This window comes from Brachyistius frenatus, unplaced genomic scaffold (assembly GCF_029030835.1).
Source record: "Brachyistius frenatus isolate BFR_SWC_R1_liver_20210118 unplaced genomic scaffold, ASM2903083v1 Contig_32, whole genome shotgun sequence".
In the NCBI taxonomy this organism is placed as follows: Eukaryota; Metazoa; Chordata; class Actinopteri; family Embiotocidae; genus Brachyistius; species Brachyistius frenatus.
Window position 1 is genome coordinate 1,992,173 of NW_027210631.1, and position 19,204 is coordinate 2,011,376.

A 19,204-nucleotide genomic window follows, 5' to 3' on the forward strand; every position below is an offset into this window, starting at 1 on the left:
GCACCGCAGGTTAATTGGTGGTTCTAGAAATTGCCCTTAAGTGTGAATGGTCTTTGTTTCCGTCGGTCTCTCTGTGGCCGTGGGAGGGAGGCTGTAGCTCAGTCAGTAGACTGGGTTGCACACCAATCAGAAGGTTGGTGGCTCAGTCCCCAGCTCCTCCTGCCCACATGCCCAAGCGTCCCTGAGCAAGACACTGAACCCTAAATTGCTCCCAATGGTGTACCATCAGTATGTTGTAAGTCGCTTTGGATAAAAGCATCAGCCAAATGACATGTAATGTAATAAAATATATCATTTGAGCTAGCTTGTGTAGTTATCCCACAGTGTAATGGTGAGCACTCTGGATTCTGAATCCAGAAATCTGAGTTCAAATCTCAGTAGGACCCAATTTGGAGTGGAGGTACATGCTCTGTAGTGTGAAAAAAATGTTCACCTGATCAGTAAATTTTGTGTATAACCCACTGATTTCAGGCTGCTGTTACTAAATGATGCTTCATACAGATGACCATGTTGTAAACCTGTAGTTTACCTCAAAATGGAAATACCTCTCTGGCATTTTCTTGTAGTTTTGACAACTCATGGTACACATTGCAGACATGCCCTTTGTCTTTCAGGTTGAACTATTTTTATATCAATATTGTTTGGTCAAACATTCCAGTTTCTTTCTCAAGGAGTTGTCAGTTCCTTGTCCTTCCAAATATGACAATAATGACGAATAAACAACAACTGCCAGGAGTAAGATTCAACCCCACACCTCCAGGGGAGACTGCAACTTAAAATACAGCGTCTTGGACCGCTTGGTTTTAACCCACTGTGACATCACCCATTGGTGTGTGAACTATTGCTTTGAAGCCTCAAGTCTGCCTTCACCAAGGTATCTTGAAGCCAATCCCTAGTGGCCATCATTGGCATTGCACTTTAAAGCACTTATGCATTGGCTTCAGTCTTCAGACTTAGAGACTCTATCCATTTGTATGCACAATCTATGATGTGCTATGATGTGGCAGCATCAATGATCATGAGGTGCACCACAGAGCAACACAGCAAATGTGTTTATTATTCTGATTTTCATTTAAAACTAACATGAAAGCATACCTTTAGAAGCAGTCTTTCTTTTAAAAAAGAAAACAGTCCAATTTCTCTGCTATTTCATAAAACACTCCTAAAAATGTTCAGAACAACTATATTGGACTATAATTTGATTTATTCTGTGTATTCTGTGTCACAGAAAGCAGGATTTGTGTTGCCATTTCTTGTCACGTCAGCTTTTCTTGTTCTTCTTATGACCTGACCAAGAAAAAATACAAACCAAAAGTCAGCAGCAGTTATAAATCAGAAGCTTTGGATACTTTTTCACTCCTGCAACACTTACGCAGTCTTTGAGAAACTTGAATAGGTGATAGGACATTGTGTCTTCTTTCATTAACATAAGCTTTGGTTCCATGCTCTCCCTCCAGCCTCCTGAAATGTTCAAAGGTAAGAAGAAAAAGGTCACTCGATCGGATTTTCATACCCAATGTAGGCAGCCAATGGCAAAAATATATGTCTTTACCTGTCAAGAGGCTGACAGCAACTCCCACACTCATAGCTACCCCAGTTCCAATGACACTGAGGTAAAGGTAGGAAGGAGAGTGGTAACATCTGGGGATGGAAAAAAAATAGTGCACACCACTCTCTGTCATCTTGTGAATATGATTGCAGCATATTGTTGAATTATTTTTAAGAATATGAATCTAAACACATAAAAAAGGAGTGAATTCTTAACATAAGTAAGTTACATAGGCCCTAATGATGGCAATGTCACGGCAGTAATATTGATCTTGAAAAATAATGAAAGGATAGACATGGACTTTAGTGCAGACATGATCCTTGGTCCTTTGGTACATGAATTTGTGTACCAAATTTCGTGGTAGTCATTCCAATAGTTTTATTTTAAAAAAAGAGTGCACCTTCTGGGGGCCATTATTGTCTGTACAAAATTTCAAGGGAATCCATCAAGTAGTTTCTGAGATATTCCAGTCTAATCTAAAGCAGTGCACCAACCTACTAACGGGCTCTCCCCAGAGCCATGCTGCTTTATCTTTGCCCATTTTTCATCTAGTGCAATCATCATCTGTTACTAACAAACTGAAGGTCTCAACGGTCACGCTCATGGACCATTTAGAATCTTAATTTGCAGTACACAAAGTCCTTATTTCTTCTGGGAGAACTACATATTTACTAGAATGTGAAACCAGCAGAACATGGCATCCCGCCTGATTGTACACCAAGCGGTTACAACGAGTACTTTATTTCAATAAATCATTCACCATAGCCAGTTACACCCTTACACGTCATTCGGTGCTGGGGCTGTGGTACTGGAGCTTGGTTCTGTTGGCAGAGGAGTGGAGGTCCAGTTAAGACTGCCAGGAGTAGTGAAGTTACAACCTCCAGTGGTCAGTGACAGAGGTCGGTTCATCTCAGGAGGGGGAGGGAATATAATTTGTCCAATGCTCATGGAAATGGTCGCAACCAACCCTAACACAAGACCTGAGGAACCTCCCTGTGGGGAAACACGTAATATATCATGAAACTCCCTCGCAATCAAAAAAACCATGATCAGATTATTATTCATTTACACACATTTTTTTATATAGAGATGACCATTGAGCGATATTTAAATCAAAGTCTGGCAAATTTGATCGTCTCACATCACAAATTTATGATCAAAATATTAAGCAAAAACAACAACAACAAAAACATCAGATGTTAGTTATTAGTAAGATATTTGCAATTCTCGATTTGTTTCTTTGTTGGATATTAAGATGAGAAAAGGGAATCACATAACAAAAAGAAAAAGCTGTAATGAGGGTGGGCCTACTTTGGAGTTGACAAAGGGACAGAGGACACCCAAAGAGAACAGGCCAAGTAACGGACCTCCAATGACTCCAAAGATGATGCTAACTGCCTGTTTAAGGAGAAACAAATGCACAGTTCTGCCTTAAAAATGCTTAAGAGAGATGGAGAGCCCAACACATTTTCTGCAGAGATATTCAATTATTTTGTACTGCTTATAACAAATTCTTAATTACATTGTTCTGGCTTTTGGTTGCCCACAAATTGCAATACTTGTGTATTAACAGGTGTACCCTACCTGTACCATCCCTTCCATGAATGATGCAAGTCCAGCCATGGCAATGCATAGAAGCCCATAAAACAAACCTGGAACAACATTGGTTCAAACACAGAGAGAGTTACCTGCCTCAGTCACACACCAGTATTCAATGCACAAATCATTTATCTAACGAGGAGTGTATACTGCAAACAAGAAAAGGCCACTTTCTAAGTGTTTTGGAGAGGATGAACAAGTTTTTATCCGATAGGTTGATGTACGGTTTAAGCAGGTCCTCTTGAGTTACTGCAGCCAGAGCATTGATGGCGGAAGAAACTGTGCTGCAGTTGAAATAAAAGCAAAACCCAAGAACCATTACATTTTCAAGTTTTCAATGACAAATGCATCTTTGAAGCGCTGGTTATGTGTCATTAATTGATACAAAGGTTGGATCAAATCAATATATAAAATACCAAACAATGATGGACAGAGCTAAGAAACAATATTTCAATACGTTACCCAGATACACAATATGCCACAGCTAAAAATGCTAAATTTGGGCATTAAACCTAACGAGTGAAATATGAGCAATGTTGAGTATAAACCTTAAACAGGCGCTAAAGATTCCTGCAAAGAAAAGTCCCGGTAGGCCAGGGAGGTCTGTCAAGATGTCCATTACCAAATATGGCATCAGCTATAAAGAGAGAATGATAGGGATTAAGATGAGTATTTGAAACAGACATTCTTTCCTCTTTTATGTGTGTGTGTGTGTGTGTGTGTGTGTGTGTGTGTGTGTGTGTGTGTGTGTGTGTGTGTGTGTGTGTGTGTGTGTGTGTGTGTGTGTGTGTGTGTGTGTGTGTGTGTGTGTGTGTGTGTGTGTGTGTGTGTGTGTGTTTTCTATCCAGACACTGACGACCATAAATAACTGTGGTACCTGATCAGGAGCAGAAATCAGTCCAGCTGTCCAGGGGTCACAGTGCTTATAGAGGGAGTAGAGGCACAGTCCAGCAAACATTGAAGGCAACAGGATGGAATAAAGACCTAACAGGTTGATGTAAACAGCTCTGGAAAAAACAACAACAACACAACCTTGTGAAAAACATGGAAGAAATCTATAGAATGCAGGATAAACAGCATCTGCTATCACTGTATCCTGATGACGTCATAATAATTTATGATAATCAAAGTCATATTTATCTTTACAAAGTGTATGATAATGATATCTGTTATTTGCCCATCAAACTCCATCTCTCTACTAGCTTTAGTTGAAGCAGATTTAACACACTGTATATGTGCTTGTGTCACCTCTGAGTTTTCTTTACATAAATATACGATGGACCCTGAAGATTGCACTAACATTTAGCGTAACATGGCACCTCCAATGCAACCAAGTATGACGCCAAAGCATGTTATACACATGTCTGTCTGCTGCAGCATACTGTGTCAGTGTCACGGTTTGTTTCGCCCAAAAGCCCCATGGTTAGGTTTTGGAAAAAAAAAAAAACATGTAGTTAGACTGCTTTAGTAGGGTTAGGAAAAGATTGCTTTCAAGAAATATGTTACTTTTTCACAGACTTGAACCCCATTCAATGAGGTGAAGGTCCTGGGTTTATGCCATTGAACCACCCCAAACCTGCCTTTCAACATCAGCATTTTTGTATTTCATCAAATAACTTCCATCATATGACACTGACATGGGATACTACTGCATAATACGTGTATTACAAATCTATGTAGAATAGTATTCTACATTCTTCTCAGTAAAAATGTGACCCACAGTCTGGCATGAGTGATGCTCTTGCAGGAAATGTATCTCTGAACCTGAGACTGGTCGGTCCCATAGACAAAAGTCCAGCCAACCGTCCCTCCGATGACGAGGGTCCAAAAAGTGTGTCTCCTCAGAGGGTTTATGTCAAAGCTATAGGGAAACATAATAAACAGAATTTTTTTATTCACTGAAGCTGAAAGTTGATGAAGTCACCTCACCCCCTGAAATATCTGTTTCCCAAAGTTGAGTTGCAAAGCTTGAATTGAATTCTTTCCATAACATTAGCAAATTCATTCTCTAGTTCTTTATTAATATTTACTCCCAGAGGTTGAGTCTTCCTCCTTCTTGTGAATCTGCCAAGATGGTGGAGACTCCTCCTTGTAAGATCACAGTCTTGATTATAACAGACAGGTAGCCTGCAAGCATGACTCCAATCTAGAAGATGAAATGAGAGATGGGTTTGACTTGGTTTGCAACCTCTATTCTGTTTTGGAGGCACATTTGGTTGGTTGATTTGAAAAAAGTTTGGCTAAAATCTTACAACTGTTCTAGAGCTGCAACAAGTAGTTGTAGGAAGCAGGGAAATGTAGGTGTTGTGATAATCATTTTTATATTTTCAAGCTTTTCTTTGTAATGTCTGACAGTAAACTAAATATCTTTATGTTTTGGGATGTCAATTAAAATACAAGCAATTTGAAAGTGTCCTTTCGGACTGTCAGAAATTACAGCTCATATTTCATAGACAAAATGTTTAATCAAGAAAATAATTAGCAGTTTAATGGATGGTAAAAAAATATTTATTTGTTGAATCTCTATAGCTTTTTCTTGTTGTAGGTTATGCCTTTGAAGAAACACATCTGCCTTGTGTATCATTACAGTGCTATAAAACCACACCCTATTTCTTTCCACCCTGACACCTACCTGGAACACATCAGTCCACACCACCGCCTTCAGGCCACCCTGCATCAATGTGGACCGCAAAACAACAGTTGTACAAGCATGTCCATTCAAATCCAGTTATCCACAGTAAATGTCAAGCACATCAACAAGTTAGGAGTGCCCTATTATATTGCTACATTGCATTGATAGAGCCAGTGTGATGGTTTTTTTCTGTGACTCCCATTTGAATATAATATTTTGTCGTAACATTTGAACAAGGGATATTATCTCAAATTATTTCCTATCATCAAAGTTATTGTATCATGTAACTATTAATACCAGTGTATGGCATCTTTATGGCAGCTTGTTTGTTTGGTTTTCTGTTGAGAATCAGACATATCCAGACATAATAATTTTAATGATTAAAGTAAGTCAATTGTAAGGCTTTGGCTAATATTGGCATCTAAGCCAGCACTAGTTAAACCACGGAAGTTTATCCCTGAGTGACCTTTTATTATCACTCAGGGTTAAACTTAACTTAAACTCAGGGTTAAAGTTATTTCGGAATACATCGAAAAGTACTTTAAATGAGCATGTTGTAATTTGGTCTAATCTGGGTTTTTACTGACCAGTGTACAGTAAAGAGTACAGACAGAGGCTGTTGAACAAATTCCAACCCACAGATTCGTACCGGCAGCTGGAGAGAGAGTAAGAGAGAGAAGACTGATTGATGATTGCCGTTAATTGTGGATGTAATTTACTGAAAACAGTGTTCACACGACTGGACAAAACCAAATACCTTTTGGCCTCATGAATCTGACTGCTGTGGACTGAAACCAACATACCTTGATTTAAAGCAAGGGATGGAACATAAATAATGACTCCACAGAAGAGGGTCTATCACAAAAAAGATCAATAATAACAACATAAATAAAGATAAAGGTTTGTAAAATAAAGTCCTTTAATTATTATTGGCTCTTTACTTACTGAGTAAATGATGAAGAGTACCGTTGCTAGCAGACGAGTTGCTCTGTTAAATCGCATTTCCAGATACTTGGCAGAGACAAGACAGAAAAGTCAAATAAAATTTAGTAATAATCTTGTGTTTTATTCATATGCTAATCATCTTTTCATAACCATTTATCTCTTTGTGATAATGAGCTAATGTAGTTTCCCATGATAATTAACATTTTGAGTCATTACTAGATGAGTCCAATGCCATTAGATTTCAGACACTCATGTCGTTTTGAAGTCATTATGGTTCTTGGAGTGATGGGGGAACATTTACTCTATCAAAGTACAAATCTGAGGTGTAGTACCCTTACTTCACTGGAGAACTTCTGTTTCATGCTACTTTATACGAAGCCTAGTTCCTCTAAATTCAAAGGTAAATCTTGTACTTTTTGCTCCACTAATTCATTTGACATTTGTAGTAACTAGTTAGATTAGAAATTAAGATTTTAATATGAATAAAACATCCCAGCAATATGCCATGTAGTAAACTTTTTTTTCCACTTAATCAGCTTCATCAGCTATAAAAGTTAAAACTGCCTTGTGCTTTTACCTTTGATCTCTCTTTACGATGCATACAGAAAAACAACATGTTCTTTTTCAGCTTGGTATCACGCCAATCTCCAAAGTATGTAATACGTCAGACGAATGAAGGATACCGTGTCAGTGCCACTTTCTGCCTTGTCTAGGCGTGAAAAGTACTAGCATGTATGAGCAGCGTCAAAGAAGGACGTCATGTGACGGAGGTCATGTGACTAAGAACAAAGAGTGATAAAGTCCCATGTGGAAGAGGTCGTTGTTAAGGTAGGTAGGTAGGTAGGTATATACTTTATTAATCCCCGAGGGGAAATTTTTTCGCCACAGCAGCATACATACAGGAGCAATAATAGAAACAATAGAATAAAATAATAATAGAATAGAATAATATAATATAATAGAAAAGCAATAAAATAAAAAATATAAATATAAGATATAAAATGCACAGTACATACAGTATATATACAGTACATTAAATATCTATATATATTATATACAACAAACCAATAAACACAGTATATATATATATATATATATATATATATACATACGGTACAATATATATCTATATATATAATATACATATAATATACAATTATACAGTTATACAGTACAGTTAAGTTGGATAGATCAAACAAACGACCCTCACCTGAACAACCGGTGTTCGCGTCCATCAGAAAGTGAAGGACATGGATTTATTTTTAGTAACACATTTGACTAAAGTAACATTAATTGCATAAAATTACATTTTGAATCAAAGCCATTATCTTTTACTGACCTTAATCACTGGGTTTTTGGTGTCTAACGCTCAGGCACCTTACATTTCATGCCTATAGGTGAGGCAAAACATGACACTGTCACGGTATCCTCTAGTGGACTGACCGATGTGTTACACAATTTGGAGAGATACTGGGTTGCATTATGCACAAAAGTAACACTTTGCTATTAATTGGATACCCTCTGAAAACCGAAACAACACTCACCTCAAAAATGCTGGTGATACCCAGCCTGTAGAAGACTGGGAGAAAGACCTCAGAAGTGACTACAACCGCCAGTGTATTGGCGATACTGACAAGCACAAAGATGGCTCCGTAGTGGTACACCTACAGACAAGGGATCTTTTTAGTTAAAATCAGCAAACACAAAATAACAACACAAACAATAATGGACAATGACATGAAAATACAGGGTTTTATTGTAATTGAAAACAATTTTGTCTGGGTGGCACCATATGCTGCTCCAAAACCTGCAGGCCTATATATCATTCAGCATTAATGGCTTGCTGATAACAAGCTGAGTGGTCCTACTCCTCTTTAGCATGGAGCACACTGCATCCATGATTTAAAATTTTGATTTGTCAGACCACAGGACAGTTTTCCACTTCGCCTTAGTCCATCTTAAATGAGGTTGGGACTAGAGAAAGCATCGTTGTTTCTGGATCATGTTTATATAGGGCTTCTTTTTTGTGTGGTCGAGTTTTAACCAGCATTTGTGGATATGGCAAAGAACTGTGTTCACAGACAATGGTTTTCAGATGTGTTTCTCAGCCCATGCAGTGATTTCCACTACAGAATTATGTCTGAATATCACAGTCATCCAGTAGGCTACTGGTTTTCGGCCGTGTCCCTGTAGATATCTCCAGATTATCTGAATTATTTGTATAATATGATGTACTGTAGATGATTAAATCCCTATATTCTTGGCAATTTTACATTGAAGAACATTATTCTTAGATTATTGCACCCTTGTTCCATTTTTTTAAATGCTGCAGCCAACAGTTTCAAAATGAGAAAATATTTTTTTCAAAAACAACAAAATGTCTTTGGTCTATTTTCAATTGAATATGGGTTTACATGATTTGCAAATCATTATATTCTCTATTTATTTACAATTTATACAGCGTCCCACTTTTTTGGAAACAGATTTGTCAATCAACTTAACATATATTTTCATTCACCTTAGAAGAAAGTAGTATTTAATCTAATATTCTTCATTGTAATTGATGCGTGGTATTCATCTCAAAAGCTAATGAGCCCAAAGTGACAGGTTCAAATACAACATGTCCCACAATTCAGGGCCAATACTGAACTTATTTCTGTTCAGTGAGCATGAATCGTAGGATTTCAAGTGGAGACAGATTTCTCTACTAGTGCATACATCTTCAGTATCTGTTTGCTTTGGAAAAACCAAGATTCTTGAGTTTCCTCTGCAATTTTGCAGGGTCATGACCCTAAAGAACATATAAACTTAAAAGAAATGAGATGAACTTTAAATATTTTTTTTATGTCTGACAAACGTCTCCCTGTGTTTCAAATTCTTAAAGAATGTTAACGTGCAGTGAAACACCTCAACAAAGAAAGTCAGCAACAAGGGAAACTGCAGAGAGAATGATTTTGAACTTCAGTCTAAGGTCAAACTATTGTCGCCTTACCTCGACTGGGATGGCCAACATTGTGACAGATGACATGAAGCTGACAGCCAGGGACATGGAAACAGGCAGGGCAGTCAGTTGTCTGCCCCCAGTTAAAAATTCACTGGAGCTTTCTCGTCCTCTGCTGGTCCAGGCATAAACAAATCCAATGGCAACCGACACCACCAGCATGAGAACAAACACCACATAGTCTACTACAACAAAGGAGCCTGTTCTCAGTGAGTCCCCTGACATTTTGTTGGAATTCAAAGCCAATCTAAAAATGAAAATCTTGGTCATTCAAACTGGTCAGGAAGTATTCTACGAATCACTGGAAATCTCGGCACATCAACCATAAATAATTAACTGTGTGTGTCGGGGTGTGAGTGTGGGTGTGGGTGTGGGTGTGTTTTAAACCTTCTAATTCAGCCCATACATTAAACATGCTGAGTATAGCAACTGATTGACAGATTAAAACTCACACGCACATTAAATAGGTAAAACATTAGCTGGAGGTCATCCTTCCTAGGTTATTTAATGAAATAAATAAAGAACACTTTTTATAGTTTTATGGGTGTCATTGCAAACAAAGACAAAGGCCAGATGGCACAAATTGTCAGAACAAAGTTTACACACATCCAGCCTGCAAGAGGGACTGTTTAAAAAAAAAAAAAAAAAGAAAATATACAGAATTTTAACATGCATTTACAATCATAAGATTTTTATTTTTTTTTCATATATCTTTTTATGTTATGGAGAACAAAAATATATCAATCCATCCTTTTATATTTTAAATGGATCTTGTGTGTCACTCCGCACCGATTATGTATTTTGGGTGGGAAGGGATTTATTTACTTGGTGTATTTATTTACTTTGTTTTATTTCATTTATTTGCGTATTTTTCTTTCTCAAGTTGTTATGTCATTTTCTGCAATGTTTAATGTTATGCGTTCTGCACGTTCTCTTAAATTGTTAAAACTTTTGAAAATAAAATATTCCAAAAAATTACGGCTGGATGGGTTGCAGGTCATGGCAACGCCATTCACATTCCTATACCCCGGGTTAGTTGTCAATCTTTGGACTGTGGGGAGAAGAGACATGGCAGAACAGGCAAGCTGCTGAGAGTAGTTGAATGGATCTTCTTGCAGTAAAGCAACAATTTGCAAACAAAAATGCAGCACAAATTTAAATTTAAAGCAAATTAAAATGCATAAAAAACAATCTATCCACAAAATTAGGTGAAAATTATTCACATTTCATGGAGAAACACTGCCTTTTGTTAAGTCCAGGTCAATATCATAAAAACTAGGATTATTGTTGCCAAATTTCTTATCTCTGTCCCTTTTTAGGTCGAGTTTTCCTCTTCGTCTCATGACCTGAATCAGGGTGAACATAAAACAGAAATTCAGGCGCTGTTATCAGTTTATCGGATATGATAAATTGGTTTACTGCTGCAGTACTTACTCTGTCTTTAAACAACTGGAATAGGTAATAAAGACTTGTGTCCTCTTTTGTTAACATGAGCTTTGATTCAATCTTCAGCTTCCAGCCGCCTTAAAAAAACACAAAACACAAGCATCAAACACCTTGGTGCTCATTAGAAAACAGGTCAGCATGATCTGATTTATTATAATTAAAGGTCTGCATTCAGAAGGATGTTACTGACCTGTAAACAGGCTGACTACCAGTCCCACAATCACAGCAATTATGGTTCCAATTGGACTGAAGTAAAGGTAGGACAGAGAGTACCAATCTGCCAGCACAGGTCTGGTGCCAAGAAACAATGGACCATATTTATTACATATGTTTAAAAGCAAATACAAGGAGTATATGAGCAAAATTTTTAAACTTCTCTTCCTCACTGTTCTCATAATAATAAACATGACAGGTTTAATTCTAACATACAAACATATAATCAATCCCAGTTGCTTACTTGCTATCGATGTACACGGAGGCCGTGGAGGTCGAGCTTGGTTGTGTTGGCAGAGAAGTGGAGGTCCAGTTGAAGTTGTCTGTCATGGTGAAGTTGCAACCATCGGTGGCCAACGACAGAGGCCGGCTCAACTCAGGAAGGGGAGGGTATATCTGAGCCCCAATGCCCACCCAAAGAGACACAACCAGCCCTGACACAAGACCAGATAAAGCTCCCTGGAAGACATTTTAATCAGTAAAAACAAGGAGAATAAGGTAGGAATGGTATATGTTTTGAAGGGGTGGTTAACAAGCTAGGATTTTGATCTTATGAGGACATACAGCACGTAGAAATATTCTAGACTTGGTCATTTTAGAACTGATTGGGCAGACCCCAGGAGAAAGATTCATTTACGATCTTAAGATGAATAAAACAAAAGGACTACTGTGAAATGAGGACAGACTTACCTTGGAGTTGGCAAATGGACAGAGGATTCCCAAGGTGAACAGGCCAAGCAAAGGACCTCCAAGGATCCCAAATATACTGATAACTGCCTGTATATTGGGAAACACAACTCCTGGAGTAAGTTGCAGACTTCCTTCTTATCATAAATCATAAACCCCTGGTAGTGTTTTGCAAGAGCCCACACAATTTTGTATAATTAACAATTGCATACATGGTGTATTATTTTTGCTCTTTGACTGAGCAGACTATGAAGCTTGGGTAATAAAAGATCAGCCCAGTCATACCTTTGTCAGTCCACCAGAGGATGCTGTGTCAGTGTTGTGTTTTGCAATGCCAATACATGAAAAGTGCACACGTGTATGACCAGAACTGAAGAAGGAAGTCAAGTGACAAAGTACAAAGAGTGATAAAGACTCCATAGGGAGCAGAACAGGTGTCGTTGGATGGAACAAACACGAGACTTTCACCCAGGACACTGGTGTTCAAGTCTGTGAAAGCAGTTAAAGCAGAGTATGAAGCTTCTGTACAAGAGTGGATCAATAAGATCAGAGACTGCTCCAGTTTTCAGGAAACGGAGCGCAGCACTGTGATGTGCACGGCCCACAGAGAAGATGTACCCTTGGTGAGTAAGTACTCCAACTTTTGTCACTTGATCCAAATCAGCAGTGGTGCGTTTGTAATTTTTTACGCCCCTGAAACTTGAGCAGAGAGCACACCAAAGCTTGTGACAAATGATTAGGGAACAGAAAGAAATAGCAGGGAGTCACTCCAGTGAGTAGAGGTGGTGGGCTGCAACAAATGTGTTGTTGAGGGTGAGAAACTTGTGCGTTTTCAATGCGCTGTGAGCGGGCACATTGTCATGTTGGTGTCATCGCACCACAGTTCAGTTCGTTTGCATTGAATGTTTCACCTCATACTCCCTCAGTGCTGTGCTTTGTTCATGTGCAACAAGGACAGTCTCAGAACTTAATGATCCACCCTTGTATTACCTCATCCACTCTACCTGCAAGATCCCTCCCATGAGTGAGGCAAGTCCAGCCATGCCAATGCATAAAACCCCATATAGGAGACCTGCAGTGGGGAAAAAAAAGAAGAGATTTTAATCCTTAATCGCTACCTAACAATTAAACTACATGAGGACTACCCACTTACTCATTCCTTTTGAGATCCAGGACAGCTGTTTTGGAGACATGTTACTGTATGGTTTGATGATGTCCTCCACTGTCACTGCAGCCAGTGCATTGATGCTCGAAGACACTGTGCTGGGGGTTGAAATAACAGCAAACACACAGGAAATGATCATCATTACCATCATACAACTACAATGCATTTACAGATAGCATTCATTGCATTGTAACCAACAACTATGAAACATTTGAAGTTCTCAATGTGGATCTGTTGAGAGTGATACCCATAATGTAAAGTATTAACCTCAGAGATCCACTATATGCTGCTGCAACAAACAGTCCAGGAATGCCAGGATAATTTCCCAAAGTGTCCATCACCAAATATGGCATCAGCTGCAAAGGAACGATGATACTGGATTAACATAAATGATCAGGAAGGTTGGTGTCTCAATGATTCTGTACAAACACCATCTATACATGCATACACAACCCTGGAGTACATTTTAAAAATGTAAGTTGCTGAATGGGGGCCACTTTAAAAGAGCTCTTTAACATGTGTTGAACTTTCTAAAATGTTTTTTAAAGTCATTTTTAAATTCAGTTGGACCATTGGTATCTCACACGTACATACAAAAAGCACCATGTTTACATGTTTAAACCCCAGCAAAATATGGGTTATTGGACTGATGGAACTTTATAGTAGTGTGGACCAGTTTTGGTTAAAACTCTTATTTATTGTTTTTAGGGTTAAGGTTAGAATGAGGCTTGGGTTAGGGTAAAGGAAAGGCTAAGGCAGGGGTCTCCAACCATATACTGCATGGTTATTTTCACTAATATAACTCTCTAATGTACCTGATCAGGTGCAGAGACCAGTCCAGTGGTCCATGGGTCACAGTGTTTGTAGACTGAGTAGAGGCACATTCCTGCAAACACCGAGGATAGTAAGATGGACCACAGGCCGATCAGGTTGATGTACAAGGAGCTGAAAAAAAGAAAGAAACACACAGAAATGGCCGTAAAATGGATTTAAATGTGCAGTGTAATATCTTTATTTTTAATACAGTGTATTTATTTAATGTACCACTGATCACTTGGCAATGGTTATCATTGAGGAGCCAAAACATACAGGGTTTGTTGTTAAAGGGCAACTTACACCATCCCATCTGTCCTGGTAATCGTTTTGTAGCCAGGGTAAAAATATGGAATAATATAATAAATAGTTTGTTGAAGAAAAAAAATGGTGTATTTTATTTAGTGTGTTTTAAAATGTTAAGTTTATAAGAATGTTAAAAATGCATTTATCTATTTTATGTTTCCTATTATGATTTTTTTTGTGGGTTTTTTTGTGTTTAAAGCAGCTAAAGCAGCTAGGGTTAAATTGCTTGTTAATTGCCTGACGTGTGTGGACATGAGAGCGAAGCGGTGTTTTTAGTGTGGTTTGTCGAGATTGGGCAGAAAAAAATTAGGGCAGTGGCTAATTAACAAAAGGGACGGACTGTGGCCTGCTGCTATCTGACCCGGCTCCACACAGTGGTTTCGTCTAGACTTCTTTCGACCTGGAAACGAGAGACAACAACTAGATAACGTGCTGAGATCCTCCGGCAAAGCTGGATAACCACCGAACTCTGTGAATATGCTCATCTGCTGCTGTCCAGCTCATGGCCCCGTGGCCTGTGTACTGGCAATTATTTTATGTTTATTATTGTTCTATTTAAATTTGGCTTTAAATTAAAGTAAGACATCACTTTGATTGATTTTAAAACTGTTTCTGTGTGTGTTTATTCCATAGATTGTATATAAAAGTGGCTTCCGGGTCTGATAAAGGAGGCAAATGCAGAAGTGCCTGAAACTGCGATACCACCAAAGGCCGCTAGGGGTTGGCTCCAAAAGCCTCCCGAGTCCGTGGACTCCCTTTTGACTTCTTCTCATGAAATACAAATTAAATACATGTTTTACACAACTTATTTCGGTGTTGCCAGCCAAAAAGTCCTTCCTTCTCTTTTCAGTTTTAATTCAATTAAAATAAATAACTCAGGGGCTCATCTAAATATATAGAAGGTAGATACCCAATCATGATAACTTCATTTGTTACCAATTCATCTGCCTATTTTGGAATATTTCAAAATGGTGTAACTTGAATATTTTACAAACTTTCTCTTACTTTGCTTGGCCCCAACCTTTTGCAGTGTATTGCAAGCTTCATATTCAAACTGTTTATATACAAAAAATATATATACAAAATAACATTATGTTGGCATGTGAATACACTGGAAATATCTCTCTAGAATGAACAAATCACTGTTCCTGAAAGTTTTCCAGAAATGGAGTTTGTACAGTACATCTGCAACTCACAGTCGGGCATGAGTGATGGTCTTGCAGGAGATGTATCTCTGAACCTGGGCCTGGTTGATCCCATAGATACTGCTCCACACGAAGAACCCTCCAATGGTTATAGTCCAAAAAGTGTTTCTCCTCAAAGGGTTTGTATCAAAACTGATGAAATAGAAAAATAGTAAAGTTTCAATTTCTATGAAACTTGAAGTTAAAAGTTTTTTATTCATTGCCAGAAATTGTTCACCAGGTAGTTTAGCTAACATCTAACCAACACTATTCACAACTATAAAAGTATAAAGGCTAGTGGCAAACTGGGAAAGGTTTATGTCTAAGACTATATACTGTATGTCCATCATTTCATCTTGAATAGCTTTTTATTGCTCCTGTTTAAGTGACCTTATTTAACAGAGTTCAAAGAAGCCTGAACATAAAAATTCTTCAGGTTGAGCAACATTTGGAGAGCACAAGTTGATAAAGACATCCGGGACACTCAGGGCGCCAAAGAGTACACCTTTTGTGTACTCTTAATTTGCACAACATTAAGCCATGTAGGGAGACCGTCACAACAAAAAGCTTGAATGTCTCAGCAGCCTAATCACACCAGATTGTTTCTTGTACTCTATTCTTGTAGAATTATCAACCCACAAAATGCCTGTTGCGGTAACAACGTGAAAATTGTCGCTACAACGTGTGCGGCTCCTGTAGCTCTCCTGCTGAGATTTGTATCTCCTCCTTTTATTAAACAGCCTTATAACTTCATGTTACAATAGAAACTCACTCCCAGAAGTTGAGTCTCCCTCCCTGCTGAGAATCTGAAATGATGGTGATGACGCCGCCTTGTAAGATAACACATCTGATGATGACAGCCAGGAAGCCTGTGAGCATCACACCAAGCTGGAGGAGAACATGTTTGATTTTAAAGTTTTAAAACTTTTGCTAAAATTAGTTGCACCTAAATTGCTCGACAAAGATACTGTCTTGAACACAAAATACAAAACATGACAAAACAACTTCATTTTGATATTGGTTTGTATGAAAAGGGATCCCTGATTTAGTCAGTTTAACTCTAAATTCCTTCACTAATCTGACAGATTTGTGTTAAAAGTACCGGAGGAACCACTTGTTGTGTTATTTTTGTCATTCAGAAGCCTACCTGAAACACATCTGTCCACACCACTGCCTTCAGACCACCCTGGAAACACAAACAGATGTTGTACCCATTGAAAGTTTTGTCAGTGATGTCAAAACTTGACATCAAATTTAAGAAGTTTACTACATTTTAATTTGGTGCACAGACACTCGTGCAAATTGTGTTACATACCACTGTGCAGTAAAAGGTGCAGACCACGCCTGTTGAAATGACTGCACCCCACAAATCCATACCAGTCACTGCAGAGACAGAGAGGGGGGCGCAGCTTTCAACCACTGGTCACCCGACCGGGTAAAACCAAGTAGCTTTAAGTGCCCTCATGCAGGAATGTTTCGTAAACCTGACGACTGCAAGCTGAAGCCAACATACCTTGGTTTAAAGCAAGAGCTGGAGCATAGATGACAATCCCAGTGTAGAGGATCTGTGACAAAAACAAGAAATAATACCTTAAAATTATCCCCCAGGTGACAGATTTGTTGTTTTAACCACAGAAGTCAAAGCTCTGTAATTATTTGTTGACCGGCTTCTTACTCACTGTCTGAACAATGAAGAGCACCGTTCCCAGCAGACGAGTTGCTCTGTTGAAGCGCAGCTCCAGATACTTGATACACCCACAACATATTCGAACAGATGATATAAAACTATCAGAAAGATTCTATATTTTATCATGACAGTCCATTAGTTCAAGTTTGGCATAAGAATTAAATAAGTTATCACATCCTATTATGACAAATCAACCACTAGCCTCTACATTTCCTTATTGGAGAGAAATACATCAACAGAGCTGAGAAATCAAGAAAAAAGAAAAAACACGTGAATTTCACATGTGCAAAAACTCATGTGATAACATTTCACCATGTAAAACATGTATTTTGCCCATTGGAAACCTGGTTTTGGAACATTTTCATGATGTAATATGTGTAGATTAACATGTGAAAACTTTTCCACATATTTTCCCCATGTTATCATATGTTGCAACGTGTGGTAAACGTGTCATATATGTGATCACCTGTGTCCAATATGATAAATTGTGAAACTCGTGTTTTTTTCTGTAAAAGTGTTCCAGACACCGGTAAGCAACATTTTAAACTTGAAGACCACACTCTACAATACTATTGTAGCTTACATCCCAGCAGATGTCTCCATCTCAGTCCATTTATCTTTACGTACCTTTATACTCCATTTCGAAATAGTTTTTGGTGGCATGGCATTCTCTTCCTACTCCATGGACGTGCCATCATTCAAAGTATATATCACACAAAGTATTGTGTCATCATTCAGTATCATTTTCACCAACCCCAACACCAACATTTTATATTCACATTAAGACAACAGAAGTCAAAATAAATGTACTTTAAATGACACATCACACCAACACTGATCTGATAACCAAACCACACACCTCATACGTGCTGGTGATGGCCAGCTTGTAGAAGACTGGGAGGAAGACCTCAGATGTGACCAGCATCACCATTACATAAGACAGAGCATAAAATCCAATGTTGGCTCCGTAGCGGTATACCTACACAGGGATAATATGAATTAGTTTTCTTTTTTATGATTCTGGTAAAGATATCTGAAGCAAGTTACAGAGCAAAGTTTACGTTCATGACTTTTGCTATATTTGTCCCTTGTCTGCGGTTACCTTACCTCGGCCGGGTTGGACAGCACTGTGATGGCTGACATGAAACTGGCCGTCAGGGACAGAGACACAGGCAGTGCCGTCAGTGCGCGGCCCCCCATCAAGAAGTCCCCGGAGCTCCTGTGGCCCCTGTCCGTCCAGGCGTAGTAGACCCCGACGGCAGCCGACACCAGCAGCATGAGAGCAAACACCACGTAGTCTGCTGCTGCAAAGGAGCCGGATGCCACAGAGTCCCCTGACATCTCAGTGGAAGTCGAACCAACAAAAAACGAACTTAGAAAAAGTATTCAGAAAGTTTCTGACGTTATTGTCCCATGTGTTTTGTTCTCAGGTACAGGCAGTCCTCTGTGGATAAATGGAAGTCCTGGCACATCAGCTTCTCACTCAACACTGAGCTGAGAGCAGGGCACAAACCGTGTGTGTGTGTGTGTGTGTGTGTGTGTGTGTGTGTGTGTGTGTGTGTGTGTGTGTGTGTGTGTGTGTGTGTGTGTGTGTGTGTGTGTGTGTGTGTGTGTGCGCGCGTGTGTGAGAGAGAGAGAGAGAGAGACTTCCAGAAGGATAAAGTGTAGCGACCGAGACATATTTGTGATATCAGCTCATTCTACCACAAAATATATATTTTTATTGGAGATAAAGGTTTAGCTGAATTTCAGGAGCAGGACCATGCCTCAACCACTCCCCCACTTCCGGCCACACTCCTATAAATATCCACCCACTCTAGACCTCGGCCTGTTCACGTTTTCTTGTTAAACCGTTTCACTTATGGTTATCATGTTTCATAGCCTTTATCCTTCCGTCCCACATGGAGATCTCGGGGATCTGCAAGGCCCGGGAGCCGCAGTGGATCCTCGACTAAGCCTGGTTCCTTTTATACTTCA

General features: G+C 38.9%; 2 protein-coding genes across 2 annotated transcripts; both read right to left on the reverse strand.

Moving 5' to 3' along the window:
- Nucleotides 1–1,099: 1,099 nt before the first annotated feature.
- On the reverse strand, nt 1,100–9,951 carry LOC138621708 (sodium-coupled monocarboxylate transporter 1-like). The gene is made up of 17 exons (XM_069699942.1): nt 9,718–9,951; nt 8,270–8,389; nt 6,726–6,791; nt 6,584–6,635; nt 6,368–6,435; nt 5,781–5,819; nt 5,179–5,294; nt 4,869–5,009; nt 4,026–4,155; nt 3,697–3,785; nt 3,299–3,432; nt 3,134–3,201; nt 2,861–2,947; nt 2,331–2,542; nt 1,553–1,641; nt 1,373–1,461; nt 1,100–1,287 (listed from the first exon to the last, which is right to left on the reverse strand). The coding sequence occupies exons 1-17, from the start codon at nt 9,949–9,951 to the stop codon at nt 1,204–1,206; spliced, it is 1,818 nt and encodes a 605-aa protein (XP_069556043.1). The 3' UTR covers nt 1,100–1,203.
- Nucleotides 9,952–10,952: 1,001 nt separating this feature from the next.
- Nucleotides 10,953–18,568, reverse strand: LOC138621699 (sodium-coupled monocarboxylate transporter 1-like). Its single transcript, XM_069699933.1, has 17 exons — nt 18,335–18,568; nt 18,087–18,206; nt 17,220–17,285; nt 17,054–17,105; nt 16,856–16,923; nt 16,688–16,726; nt 16,313–16,428; nt 15,553–15,693; nt 14,053–14,182; nt 13,505–13,593; nt 13,226–13,335; nt 13,077–13,144; nt 12,076–12,162; nt 11,630–11,844; nt 11,363–11,463; nt 11,161–11,249; nt 10,953–11,072 (listed from the first exon to the last, which is right to left on the reverse strand). The coding sequence occupies exons 1-17, from the start codon at nt 18,566–18,568 to the stop codon at nt 10,953–10,955; spliced, it is 1,845 nt and encodes a 614-aa protein (XP_069556034.1).
- Nucleotides 18,569–19,204: the final 636 nt, after the last annotated feature.

Coding starts and splice junctions, on each gene's coding strand:
- LOC138621708 (XM_069699942.1), bottom strand. CDS start 9,951: ATGTCAGGGGACTCACTGAGAACAGGCTCCTTTGTTGTAGTAGACTAT. Junction 8,390..9,717: donor TGTTGGCCATCCCAGTCGAG/GTAAGGCGACAA, acceptor CCTTGTCTGTAG/GTGTACCACTACGGAGCCAT. Junction 6,792..8,269: donor GTATCACCAGCATTTTTGAG/GTGAGTGTTGTT, acceptor GTCTCTGCCAAG/TATCTGGAAATGCGATTTAA.
- LOC138621699 (XM_069699933.1), bottom strand. CDS start 18,568: ATGTCAGGGGACTCTGTGGCATCCGGCTCCTTTGCAGCAGCAGACTAC. Junction 16,727..16,855: donor GCACCTTTTACTGCACAGTG/GTATGTAACACA, acceptor TTGTGTTTCCAG/GGTGGTCTGAAGGCAGTGGT. Junction 13,145..13,225: donor CTGGATCTCAAAAGGAATGA/GTAAGTGGGTAG, acceptor TCCCCACTGCAG/GTCTCCTATATGGGGTTTTA.